The sequence below is a fragment of the Hemiscyllium ocellatum genome, chromosome 3 (genome assembly GCF_020745735.1).
Source record: "Hemiscyllium ocellatum isolate sHemOce1 chromosome 3, sHemOce1.pat.X.cur, whole genome shotgun sequence".
NCBI lineage: Eukaryota > Metazoa > Chordata > Chondrichthyes > Orectolobiformes > Hemiscylliidae > Hemiscyllium > Hemiscyllium ocellatum.
The window spans coordinates 135,482,187-135,494,913 of record NC_083403.1 but is presented as its reverse complement, the minus strand read 5'-3'; the positions used below and the strand labels follow the sequence as shown (position 1 = coordinate 135,494,913).

The 12,727-nt window shown below is 42.3% G+C and overlaps 1 protein-coding gene across 2 annotated transcripts in view; it reads left to right on the top strand.

Annotated features, from left to right (window-relative positions):
• The first annotated feature begins 251 nt into the window (after nt 1–251).
• The window catches only part of LOC132808061 (kelch-like protein 29), a 231,874-nt gene continuing 219,398 nt past the window's right edge, over nt 252–12,727 (top strand). For both annotated transcript variants that reach the window (XM_060821981.1, XM_060821975.1), the window contains exon 1: nt 252–531. In XM_060821981.1, the coding sequence (XP_060677964.1) occupies nt 259–531 (273 nt within the window). In that variant the 5' untranslated portion in view covers nt 252–258. The remainder of the gene's footprint in view (nt 532–12,727) is intronic.

Below are 12,727 nucleotides of genomic sequence, written 5' to 3'. Positions count from 1 at the left end.
CCATCCTGTAGCACAATGGCATAAACTGAAATAAACAGTTATTGAATTAGAATGGTTCTCTCTGTGTGATGAGTTAGCAACAAATGTAATATGTCAATTGGCCTAGCTTTATTACTTTATATTGGCGAGCTGTAAATTCTACAAAATTACTCGCACAGAAAAGCTTTTTGGTGTTAAATATGCTGCCATCTATTAATTTTAAATCTTTAAATTTCAGATCCGGTTAACTTCCGTTGAAGAGAGGAGAGTGCTTTGGAGATGTCACGGCATCACAGCCGGTATGAGAGAGATTACCGCATCGGCTGGGACTGGCGGGAACGAAGCACCAGCTGTAGCAATGTAAATAATGCCAACTGCAGCAGTGGCATTGCCAACAGTAGCAACATCACTAACAGACCTGGTCTTCTGCCACTGCCAATTGTTCCTTCCCGTCTCTTAACTCCAGTCACACCTGTTTGCACCACAGCAAGCAATGAGATGATGACAAGTTTAATGGTCAGTTCTGTTCCTTCCACAACCACAGCTTCTAAGGTGGGAAATGTTAGATAGTATTACCCTGTATTATACACCGGTTTATGTTTTCATAATGTACTTAGCAAAGCTTGGGCACCAACTGTTTATATGGATTTCTGCTCGTACTAACCCAGCTTTTACATTCTTGTACAGGAGTGTAAGGAAATTTCTGTATTAATCACCATGTGGAATATTTACGCTTAACTTGTCCTTTATCCTCTTATTCAGTTAACCACACTCGTAAAATCTCAGTGCAGATCGCTTTATATATTCTTGTTACGTTTATTCTATCCACCATTTTAATGGGAGTTTTACTTAATGTAAATGGGTCAACGATTCTTTGGGTCGATCTCGCTAATAAAAAGGAAAGCCTTAGAAATGTATTCAGTATTTGCATGCAGAGTAATACCATCGTCTGCAAATAAGTAGAACTGTTTTTTTCAGTTAAACCATTTTTCTAATCAATCTGTTCAACGATATTGTTAAGCACCTCTGGAGCAGTGTTCCAGAGATAGGGACACTACCACTGCACTATGATATTTACAGTAAAATCAATGTGGATTTTTGACAACCATGGGAATTACAGTTAAAATATGCTGACCCCAAAATTCCAATATTTTGATGTGGCGTAAAGCTCTCCATGGTGGGGAGGATTGCTGACATAGAGACGATATGCAAATTTTACACTCCGTCAAATTTCAAACAAACTTCAGTACCAAATTTAACTAAAGTTGACCATGTACGTGCGTCCTGAAAAAGGGCTCATGCCCGAAACATCGATTCTCCTGCTGCTTGGATGCTGCCTGACCTGCTGCGCTTTTCCAGCAACACATTTTCAGCTCTGATCTCCAGCATCTGCAGACCTCACTTTCTCCATTTATGTATGTCACCTCAGCTCACCTCATGCAAAGGGAAATGGATTTAGATTTGAGCATTTAGTCTGTGTCTGAAATATACAAATTAGACATGAAAGACAGCAAGCAAAAATGAAACATTGTTGGCTAGATGAAAGCTCATTCAATACTCCAAGTTCACGTTGAGAGAGATAGTTGGGTGTTGCCAGTCATTAATTGGGTATCCATATGTCCTTCACATGGTCATGCTTACTGTACTTCTAGATCTCTTGTTGTCTACACCCTGGTTTGGTTATAATATTATTTATGGAATTGTCTGAGATGTTTAAGACTCTTTTTACTGGTTTCATTTTTGATTCATGCCTTCTAATAGCTGGTTCTGATTTAAGAGCAGTTTTAATTTTGAAATCAAAATTTCAAATTCTTGCCCAATCCTTCATCCTGGGAGAAAGTGAGGACTAATGATGCTGGGAAGCGAGAGTCAAAAGGTGTGGTGCTGGAAAAGCACAGCAGGACAGGCAGCATCCGAGGAGCAGGAGAATAGGAGAATAGACATTACGAGCATAAGCTCTTCATCAAGAATGTGGGGGGGGGGGTCAAGGGGGGGTTGAGAAATAAATGGGAGAGGGGTGGGGCTGGAAAGGTAGCTGGGAATGCAATACATTGCTGAAGGTGGGGGTGAAGGTGATAGGGTAGAGCAGATAGGTGAGAAGGAAGATGGACAGGTAGAACAGTTCAAGAGGGCGGTGCCAAGTTGAAGGGTTGGATCTGGGATAAGGTGGGGGGAGGGGAATTGGGGAAACTGGTGAAACCAACATTGATCCTGTGTTGCTGGAGGATCCCAAGGTGGAAGATGAAGCGTCCTTCTTCCAGGCATCAGGTGGCTTCAACACTTATACTCCCCCTCCCACTCTGCCAAGGACATGCAAGTCCTATGCCTCCTCCACCTCTAAATTCTAGCTACCCAATGCCTGGGGAAAGAACGCCTCATCTTCTGCCTCAGGACCCTCCAACCACACGGGATTTCACCAGTTTCCTCATTTTCCCTCCCCCCACGTTATTCCAGATCCAACCCTCTAACTCAGCACTGCACTCTTGAACTGTCCTACCTGTCCATTTTCCTTCCCATCTATCTGCTCCAACCTCCGCTTTGACCTGTCACTATCATCCCCACCTTCATCCATCTATCATATTCCTAGCTACCTTCTCCCCTAGCCCCAACTCCCTCCCGTTTACCTCTCAGCCCCGTTAGGCCACCCCTCATTTCTGATGAAGAGCTTATGCCCGAAACGTCAACTCTCCTGCTCCTTGGCAGGTGCTTTTCCAGCACCACACCTTTTGGCTCCAATCCTTCATCTCCACACATTTTCTGAGCCTCCAGCTAGCAGAAGCTGATTGATGATGAGACGTACATATTTGTCTGTTCCAGCGGTATTTTATTTTCGACAAGGGGTGGGGTGAGTCAACTAACCAAGTAGAAATCTCAGTCCACCACACGTGTATAAAGTAGTAGTTTGGGACCAAACCTGTAAAAGCCAAGTCTGATAAATAAAGAGCAAATTGAGGAATGGACTGCCTGGTGTTGCTCTGAAATGAAAATGCAGTTCAAGAAATGGCAGTTAAGGCTAAAAGGTATTTTCTACAAGCTGTGAATTCTGCAGAACAATGAAATGGATTTTCTATTTCTGTACAAGCGAAAGATGGTGATGGAATTGATCCCTTTACTGCTCAATTATTTTAGTTCTGGGCAATTATTTTAGTTCTGGGCAATTATTTTAGTTCTGGGCAATTGTGGCACTGAGACTGAGGTGTACTTCCGAATGCTTTTACAAGTAAACAATTAAGTTAACTTGAATATCAGTTTTGTCACTGACCTGTCTGTATGCATTTGAATCCACTCATTTATGAGGTTGTTTGCAAGCTGAATATAGTGTTTGTATTTAATCTGTCGACATGAACAATACTATTGGTGAGGTTCAGGTGTTACCAATTCTTTGTTTCATTGATTTGGGCTGAGTGGGGAATGGTGAGATGAGGGCGGGGAAGCAGAGAGTTACAATTGAGGCACTACATAGAATCATAGAATCCCTACAGTGTGGAAGCAGGTCTTTTGGTCCATCGAGTCCACACCGAGATTCCAAAGAGCATCCCACTCAGACCCAGCACTCCCCTAATCTATCCCTGTAACCCCACATTTCCTGTGGCTAACCCGGCTAACTTACACATCACTGGACACAACGGGCAATTTAGCATGGCAAGTCCACCTAACCTGTACGTCTTTGGACTATGGGAGGAAACTGGAGCACCCGGAGGAAACCCACGCAGACACGGGGAAAATGTGCAAACTCCACACAGACAGTCATAGAGATGTACAGCATGTCCAATTCGTTCATGCCGACCAGATATCCTAAATTAATCTAGTCCCATTTGCCAGCACTTGTCTCATATCCCTCTAAACTCTTTCTATTCATATACACATCCAGTAGCCTGTTAAATGTTGTAATTGTACCAGCCTCCATCACTTTCTCTGGCAGCTCATTCCAAACACATACCACCCTCTGTATGAAAAAGTTGCCCCTTGGGTCCTTTTTAAATCTTTCCCCTCTCACCCTAAATCTATGTCCTCGAATTCTGGACTTTGCTATCCCAGGGAAAAGACCTTGTCTATTTACCCTATACAAGTCCCTCATGATCACCAAGGCTGGAATTGAACCTGGGTCCCCAGCACAGTGAGACAGCAGTGCTAACCGCTGAGCCGCCATACTGCCCTTTCTATTAAACATGTAAACCTTTTTTTAGCGATTGTCAGTGACAGTTCAGCTGGTGGAGTTGTCACCAATGGGGTCAGAATCTCATTCTCATTCCAGGTTCTTCAACATATCATCTAGTCTGAGATTCTTGTGCATCCTACTGATATTATTTTGAAATTTGAGAGAATAAATTGGATCAAATGATTCAACTTGATTAATGAGAAACAATGACATAAACATTTAGTTTAAGGAAAAGGAGATAATTACTGAAGAAAATCCTTCAGCTTACTGTAAAACAAAGTTTAAAAATGCTATTGATTTGAAATATGAAGGTAATTTAGATTAATGGGTTTTATGCATTTAGTTCTGGTTTATTTATTATTTATAGTATAATGGTTTAATTGTATAACATTTAACATTGTCTTATTGTTTCTAACAAAATATTGTGAAGTATTGTTTTCAGCTAAGCATGACAATGCAAACACAGCTTGCCAAGCATATTCTTACATTAATAGGAAATCACTTTATTAACTAATGCGGCAAATATCCTTATTATCCTGAATTTAGTTAAATTCTAATTATTACCAATGCTTACCTTCACCACCCCGATGTCAGGAAGTTCAGTGATCAGTATGTCAACTGGCCTACAAACTTGAATGAGAAACCAGGGAATTATTTCAGGAACATCCAGCTGCTTTACTGGAAAAATGCAAGTACTTTATAAATTAAAACGCTGGGCTGGACTTGTTAAATATTCTAAGTCAAATTTGTATCTTTTTTTCTGATGTGAATGGCTTGATTGCAAAGCTTGTGACAATCCCTAGCAGTCAACTTAACCTACTTACCTGAAGAGTAACAAGAGAGAATCCTAAGACCATAAAGCCATTCGGCCCATCAAGCCTGCTCCACCATTGCATCTTGGTTGATGTGTTTCTCAACCCCATTCTCCCGTCTACCCCCTGTAATCCTGGATCCCCTTACTAATCAAGAGCATACCTATCTATGTCTTAAATACATTCAATAAGCTAGCCTCCACAGCTTTCTATGGCAATGAGTTCCACAGATTCACCAACCTCTGGCTGAAGAAATTCTTCCTCATCTCAGTTCTAAAGGGTTGTCCCTTCACTCTGAGGCTGTCCCCTTGGATGCTGGTCTCTCCTTTAGAGGACACATCTTCTCCATGTCCACTCTGTCCAGGCCTCTCAGTATTCTGTCAGCTTTAATAAGCTCCCCCTTTATCTTGCTAAACTCTATCGATGGAAAGTTTATACCCTGTCTAATTCTCTGTTATCTTCTATCCAGTTGGGTTAGTTTCAAATTACCCTCACTAATTTAGATTAGATTACTTACAGTGTGGAAACAGGCCCTTCGGCCCAACAAGTCCACACCGACCCGCCGAAGCGCAACCCACCCATACCCCTACATTTACCCCTTACCTAACACTACGGGCAATTTAGCATGGCCAATTCACCTGATCCGCACACCTTTGGACTGTTGAAGGAAACTGGAGCACCTGGAGAAAACCCACGCAGACAGTCCCCTGAGGCGGGAATTGAACCCAGGTCTCTGGTGCTGTGAGGCAGCAGTGCTAACCACCGTGCTGCCCACTTGCTGTGTTATACTGACTTGGCATAGTCCAGATTAAAGTGGTGCTGGAAAAGCACAGCAGGTCAGGCAGCATCCGAGGAGCAGGAAAATCGACGTTTCGGGCAAAAGCTCTTAGCAGGACTCTCTAACCTTAACTCTCATCTCCTGCTTCTTCAGTCCTCACTTTCACCTTGGCATAGCCTAGTTCTAGCAATTGACCATGATCATAAATTTCTTCCTGGTAATGCAGAGAAAGCCCCCTTCACTTCTTGGCAATTTAGCAGACAAGACAACATTAATGCTACAATGTTTTGTGGAGGCTAAACTCCTGTACAGATTTTCTCAAAAATAAAATCCTTCACAGAAGTAGAACGATATCAATGCAACATAAAGCACAACACTTCGTACTTCAAACAAATGTGTCAGTTATGTAACAGTCCGATGTTTGTGCAGTTTCTCTGGGAAACTCATGAAAGGAGAGAAGAATGAATGCTGTTGCCTCTATTGTCTGGGTTTGTTATCTGCCAGACTTTACATGTCACCCATTGTCAAAGCTACCCACATTTTATTCCATTGAAGTTCCAAAGCTGCTTCCTCATTCCGCAGACTGTGAGGTTGGTCAAGGAAAAGAAAGCACGGATGCTGGAAATCCAAACCAAAAACTGAAATTTCTGGAGAACCCCTACAGATCTGGCAGCATCTATGGAGAGAAAGCAGAATCAACATTTTGAGTCCAGAACTGAAGAATTTCAGAAGAAAGATTACTAGGGGTGAATAAAATCAACAAACCATTGATTTCTTGGTTTTGATTGGCTGTGAGCCATTGCAGAAGGGAGCTATGTAAATATCCATTTTGACAGGTCTTGAAGCACTTAAACAAAGTGAACACTTAACCTTTTAACTCAAAGGTATAAATGCTACCACCAATCTACTACTCCCTTTGAAACGAGTACCAATTGTAAGTGAATTATTCAAAAATGAGACCGAATCTACCTCTCTGAATCTGATAAGGCAATGTTTTGTAGCATTATGTTACTGGCTATCGGGTCTTGAGGCTGTCACTGCTCTGAACATATCCTTCACTGAGTCAATAACAAAAGAATTATTTCTGGCAGTCTTCATATCGGGTAAAAATTTGTGTGGATACACTGTCAAAGGTTTGTGCATAATGTAGAATCAGAAAATATGTAATTATGTTTATACAGCATTAATGGGACTTTCCCAACAAAACTAAGCTATCTCTATTTTGTACAAAAAGACTCCGGAATAAGACGTGGACAGTCACAGAGAAGGGGCATGGGTGGAAATTATCAAAAGTTATCCTTGTTCGGGTCAGTTGTTATATATTCCCACAATCTGATTTCGTTTCTTACTTTCAAAAATTTCATAAGACCACTTCGGTTTGTGTTTCTAAGATATTGCAGTATCTTTTTCAGCAGTTTATTTCTCTGTCAGAATTTTCTCCCATGGGTGAAACACACAAGATCTGGGTCTCAACATAGTAAAGAAGGAATTATATCTGTTTGCTCTCAAATACCAGGGAAGAAGGTATGCATCAAAGACACACTGTGACACTGAACTGAACAGAGCCTCCTTGGGAAGTGATTGGGTTTTAAATATAAATATGTTTGAGAGAGAGACAAAACATAGCCATCTCCTCTGACAAAACTGGCACTTGCCAGTATTAAAGAGAAATGAATACTTCTCACCAATAGAAAATTTTGAGACCAGATTATTTTTAGGCATTTATTTATAGTATTTTAATGTAAATTCTGACTGGGTGTTGCTATGCTGAAAGAGTAATTGCTAGCAAACTGTTTTTAATATTTTCCCTTTCGATATGAATTGTAGCTTGGCTCAAATATTGTTGCAATAAACCTCTAGGTGGTTGGCATGTAATTTAAAAAGCATATATTTTAATTTGATTACTTAGCATCTCCATGGAATCACATAGTCAGCCATTTGGGAGGAGCAGATGTTTCAGAGAAAGAAGCTAACCATCCCTTAGATTACAGAACAATAAACTTAGTGACGTCCGATGTCACATCTTTGTCTCCCTCCTGTTTTTCCTCTCTTTGCTTTCAGATTTTTTATTCCTTGTGATGTCTTCTCTTTCTATCTTGGATCTCTGACATGTCATGACTCCTGAGTCCATTGATTGTTGGAAATTGCCTTCTGGTTTCTCTTGGCTCTCCATTCACCTTTCCTGGCACCTCACCTTTTTGCTGTACAGTGTAGTACATTTTAATGGAGGTGGATCTCAACTGCAGCTTCATTGGAATTGAAAACTGATCATCGTTAAATCTGACATTCTTCAGACTTGTAGAGTACCATACTTCTCACAATTCCTGCCTCCTAACCACCATCAGTGGACAGTCAAAATACATCATTTTTCTTATTTAATCATTATTTTTCACACATTACTTATTGTTTTCACCAACGTTATGCAATAATGGATCAGTAGACTCTGTTATCTTAAAGATTAACATGAGCAAACACAGTTTAATTTTATTTCCGTGTTTGTGGGCATACTTGTGAAGTGGGTGAGAGGAGAGAGTGAGTTTGTCAGGATACCTAAAAGCAATTACAGCAAACTCCTGTTCACCAAAGGAATAATTTGTAAAACATTTCCCAGTATTAATTGCAAGCTAAGTTTCAAAAGGGCAAGGAAAAGCATTTGAAATGCAACTACATTGCACAATATTGCATAGCCAAGTCACATTTCTATATTTTGTGATTGTAACTTGTATATTGCATGGTTATGAATTTTATTTCAAAAATGTCAAACAGTCAACATGAATAGATAATCTGATGCTGAAGAAGTTCTTGTCTTCGATTAGAGTTAAGGTTCATTGTTGGGAAGATTAGATGTGACTTCAAACTGAATCCAATCTATGTTTTACATAACTTGGGCATACCTTGGCTGATATGCTAAATGTTTGAAATGACCTTGTATTCAATTAATATCTTGTATGTTTATTTTAAAAAATGTGACCAAATTTTAAAAATTTGAGCCTGAATTGTGTCAAATAATACTGACCTTGCTAATGTTAATCACGCTGAGCACAAGCCCTGTGGAATGTAACCTGTATGCCTCCATCTAACACTTTTTACAATCTCTGATCTGTACATCCTTGCTACTATGATCTATCTGTACTGCTGGTCAACAAAGCTTTTCACTGTACTCCAGTACATGTGACAATAAATCAATCAGTCAGGGAGAGCCTGTTTTTAAGGCTTTTCATAACTTTTTGAGGATTGAAAGTTAGTCCAGCAAAGTCCGTGCAGTCTTCTGATGAATGTAAACGTGTGTGTGTGTGTGTGTGTGTGTGTGTGTGTGTGTGTGTGTGTGTGTGTGTGTGTGTGTGCGTGCGCGCGCGTGTGTGTGAGAGAGAGAGAGAGTGTTAATGGTTCCCTATATTTCCGGCAAAGTGAATGTGCCCAGTCAAATGTATTGTCAGCTTAAAATCTCAGTTAAGAGAAATTTCAGATCATTGAAAGAATTTAATCAGCTTTGCCAGATTTAGATTGTATAGCTGTAGTCTGTAATGAAATCACGCTCCATTCCTCCCCACCCCCCCTCCCCCGCCCAACCAAAGAGCACCCAACCTGGAGTTCACAATCTATCAAAGTTATTACAAGACAGAAAATATCTACACACATGCTATAATAGAAACCAATTTTGTTTTAGGTTTGCTAATATCAGCAGTTAGAATCCTAATTCAAAAATGTTAAGATATTGTTATCTGGATGTGGAGTTGTGGGCGATGTGGAGTTGTGGAGGTATAAAATGAAACTATATAAATTATTTATAATTGCTTATGAATATTTTAAATTATATTTCATCTCATTCTGAGGACCTGGTTTTGCTGGCTAGGCTAGCGTTTATGACTAGCTTTACTAACCCTTGGGAAGGTGGTGGTGAGTTGCCTTTTTAAATCACTGCAGTCGGTTTAAATATTACAATGTGGAAACAGGCCCTTCAGCCCAACAAGTCCACACCGACCCTCCAAAGAGCAATCCACCCAGACCCAGACCCACCACCACCCCCATTTACCCCGCTGATTAATGCACCTAACTCTATGGGTAATTTAGCATGGCCAATTCACCTAATCTGCACAACTTTGGACTGTGGGAGGAAACCGGAGCACCCAGAGGAAACCCACACGGACACAGGGAGAATGTGCAAACTCCACACAGAGAGTTGCCTGAGGCAGGAGTTGAACCCAGGTCCCTGGCGTTGTGAGGCAGCAGTGCTAACCACTGAGCCACCGTGCCACCCACATGCAGACCTTGCTCATGATTAGATTCCCTACAGTGTGGAAACAGGCCCTTCAACCCAACCAGTCCACACCGACTCTCTGAGTGGACTCACCCACCCAGACCCATTTCCCTCTGACTAATGCACCTAACACTATGGGCAACCACAGCGAGGAAACCCACGCAGCCACGGGGAGAAGTTGCAGACTCCACACAGACAGTCACCCGAGGCTGGAATCGAATCTGTGACCCTGGTGCTGTGAGGCAGCAGTGCTAACTGCTGAGCCACCATGCTGCCCTAAATTAGGGAGGAAGTTCTAGGATTTTAACCCAATGACAGTGAAGGAATGGAGATATGTTTCCAAGACAGGATGGTGAGTGAATTGGTGGGGAACTTGCTGTTACTGTTGTTCCCATGTTTCTGCTGCCCTTGTCCCTCTACAAGGTAGTACTGATGTTTTTGGAAGGTGCTGTCTAAGGAGCCTCCGTGAATTTATGCAGTGCATTTTGTAAATGGCACACAGGGCTACTAAAACTGAAATTGCTGGAGAAGCACTGCATGTCCACAGCGTCTGTGGGGTGAGAGTAGAATTAACACTTCAATTCCGGTGACTGTTCGTCAGAACTTTGATCTTTGTTTTATTACTGCCACTACTGGGCATTGATGGTGAAGGAAGTGAATGTTTGTGATGTGGTGCCAATCAAGCAGGTGGCTTTGTCCGAGATAGTGTTCGCTTCTTGAATGTTGTTGGAGTTGCACTCAGTTGGGCAAGTGGGGAGCACTCTCTCAGATTTCTGAGTTGTGCTTTGTAGATGGTGGTCAGACCTTGGAGAGTCAGCAGATGAGTCACTCACACAATAACACAAAGAACTGTGAAGTTTGGCGATCTAAAATAACAGCAGAAACTGCTGGAGAAACTCAGCAGGACAAGCAGCATCTGTGGGGAGAAAGTAGAGTTAACGGCATGATGGCTCAGTGGTTAGCACTGCTGCCTCACAGCACCAGGGACCCAGGTTTGATTCCAGCCTCGGGCAACTGTCTGTTTGGAGTTTGCACATTCTCCCAGTGTCTGTGTGGGTTTCCTCCAGGTGCTCCAGTTTCCTCCCACAGTCCAAAGATGTGCAGGTTAGGTGACTTGGTCATACTAAATTGCCCAGAGTTAGGTGCATTAGTCAGGGGGAGTAGGTCTGGGTGGGTTACTCTTCAGAAGGTCGGTGTGGACTGGTTGGGCCAAAGGACCTGTTTCCATACTGTTGGGAATCTAATCTCATTTTGAGCCCAGTGACTCTTCATCAGAACCATCTTCATCAGTTACTCATTGGAGTTTTCTAACCTCTGACCTGTTCTTGTAGCCACAGTATTTATGTGGCCAGTCCAGTTCAGTTTCTGATTAATGAGAACCCCAAGAGGTTGATAGTGGGGGATTCAGCAGATCATTATGGGGTGATTGTTGGGGTTCTGTCATGTTAGAAATGGTCAGTGTCTAGCATTTGTATGGTGCAAACCTTACTTGCTACTTGGCCAGCCCAGATCTGGAAATTGGCCAGATCTTGCTGCATTTGGGCTTATGCTCGAAACGTCGAATTCTCTATTCCTGAGATGCTGCCTGGCCTGCTGTGCTTTGACCAGCAACACATTTGCAGCTGTGATCTCCAGCATCTGCAGACCTCATTTTTTACTCAAAGATTTTAACCTACTGCGAATCCTCTTACAAGGATGCCTTCCTTGAAGAAGCTCTCTTCCTCCCTCTACAAGGATTTCAGTGAGTCCCTCTCTCACTGCACCCCCCAGGTCATCTCCTCTGCACAGAAGCTCTTCAGCCACGTTCTCAAACAGACTCGTTACCACAGCCACATCTCCTTCCTCAGCACCTGCCTAAGGAACCGACTGATCCCACACGGACTCCGGACTACATTCCAACCAACAAAATTTGGACCCAACCAGGACAACCTGTACCTGCAACAAATCCGAAGCCTCCAGCAACAGACCTCCCTCCGGATCCTCCGCTCCACCCTTGCAGCCATGCGTCGCCACTTACATTCCCTGCATTTGGACATGGACTGTTTCATCATTTGATTAATCACGAGTAGTGCTAAACATTGTATAATCATTGGCAAACATCCCCACGTCTGTCCTTACAATGGAGCAAAGGTCATTGATGAAGCAGCTGAAGATAGTTTGGCCTAGGACACTACCCTGAGGGACTCCTGCAGAGGCGTCCTGAAGCAGAGATGATTGACCAACAACCACAACCATCTTTCTTTGTGCCAGCTGTGACTCTAACCAGTGGAGCACATTCTCCCTGATTCCCATCAACTCTGGCTTTGTTAGGGCACTGTCAAATGTAACCTTGATATCAGGGGCAGTCACTCTCGTCTCACCTCTGGAATTCATCAATTTTGCCCAAGTTTCTATCAAGGCTGTGGTGAGGTCAGGGGTGAGGGAGGTCCTGGCAGAACCAGAACTGAGTATCTGTGACTGTAGTTATTGGAAAAATTAATTATAAATTGCATGATAAAAATGTAAACTCTATCATAGAATATCACACTGAGAGGGTGGTGGAGGCAGATACCATCATTACATTTCAATATGAGGATGAGTACTTAAAATGCCAGGGCATTGTAATCTTTGGCAAGCAAATGGAATTAGTGTTGGTTTGGAGATGCCAGTGTTGGACTGGGGTGTACACAGTTAAAAATCACACAACACCAGGTTATAGTCCAACACGTTTAATTGGAAGCACACTAGCTTTCGGAGCGACT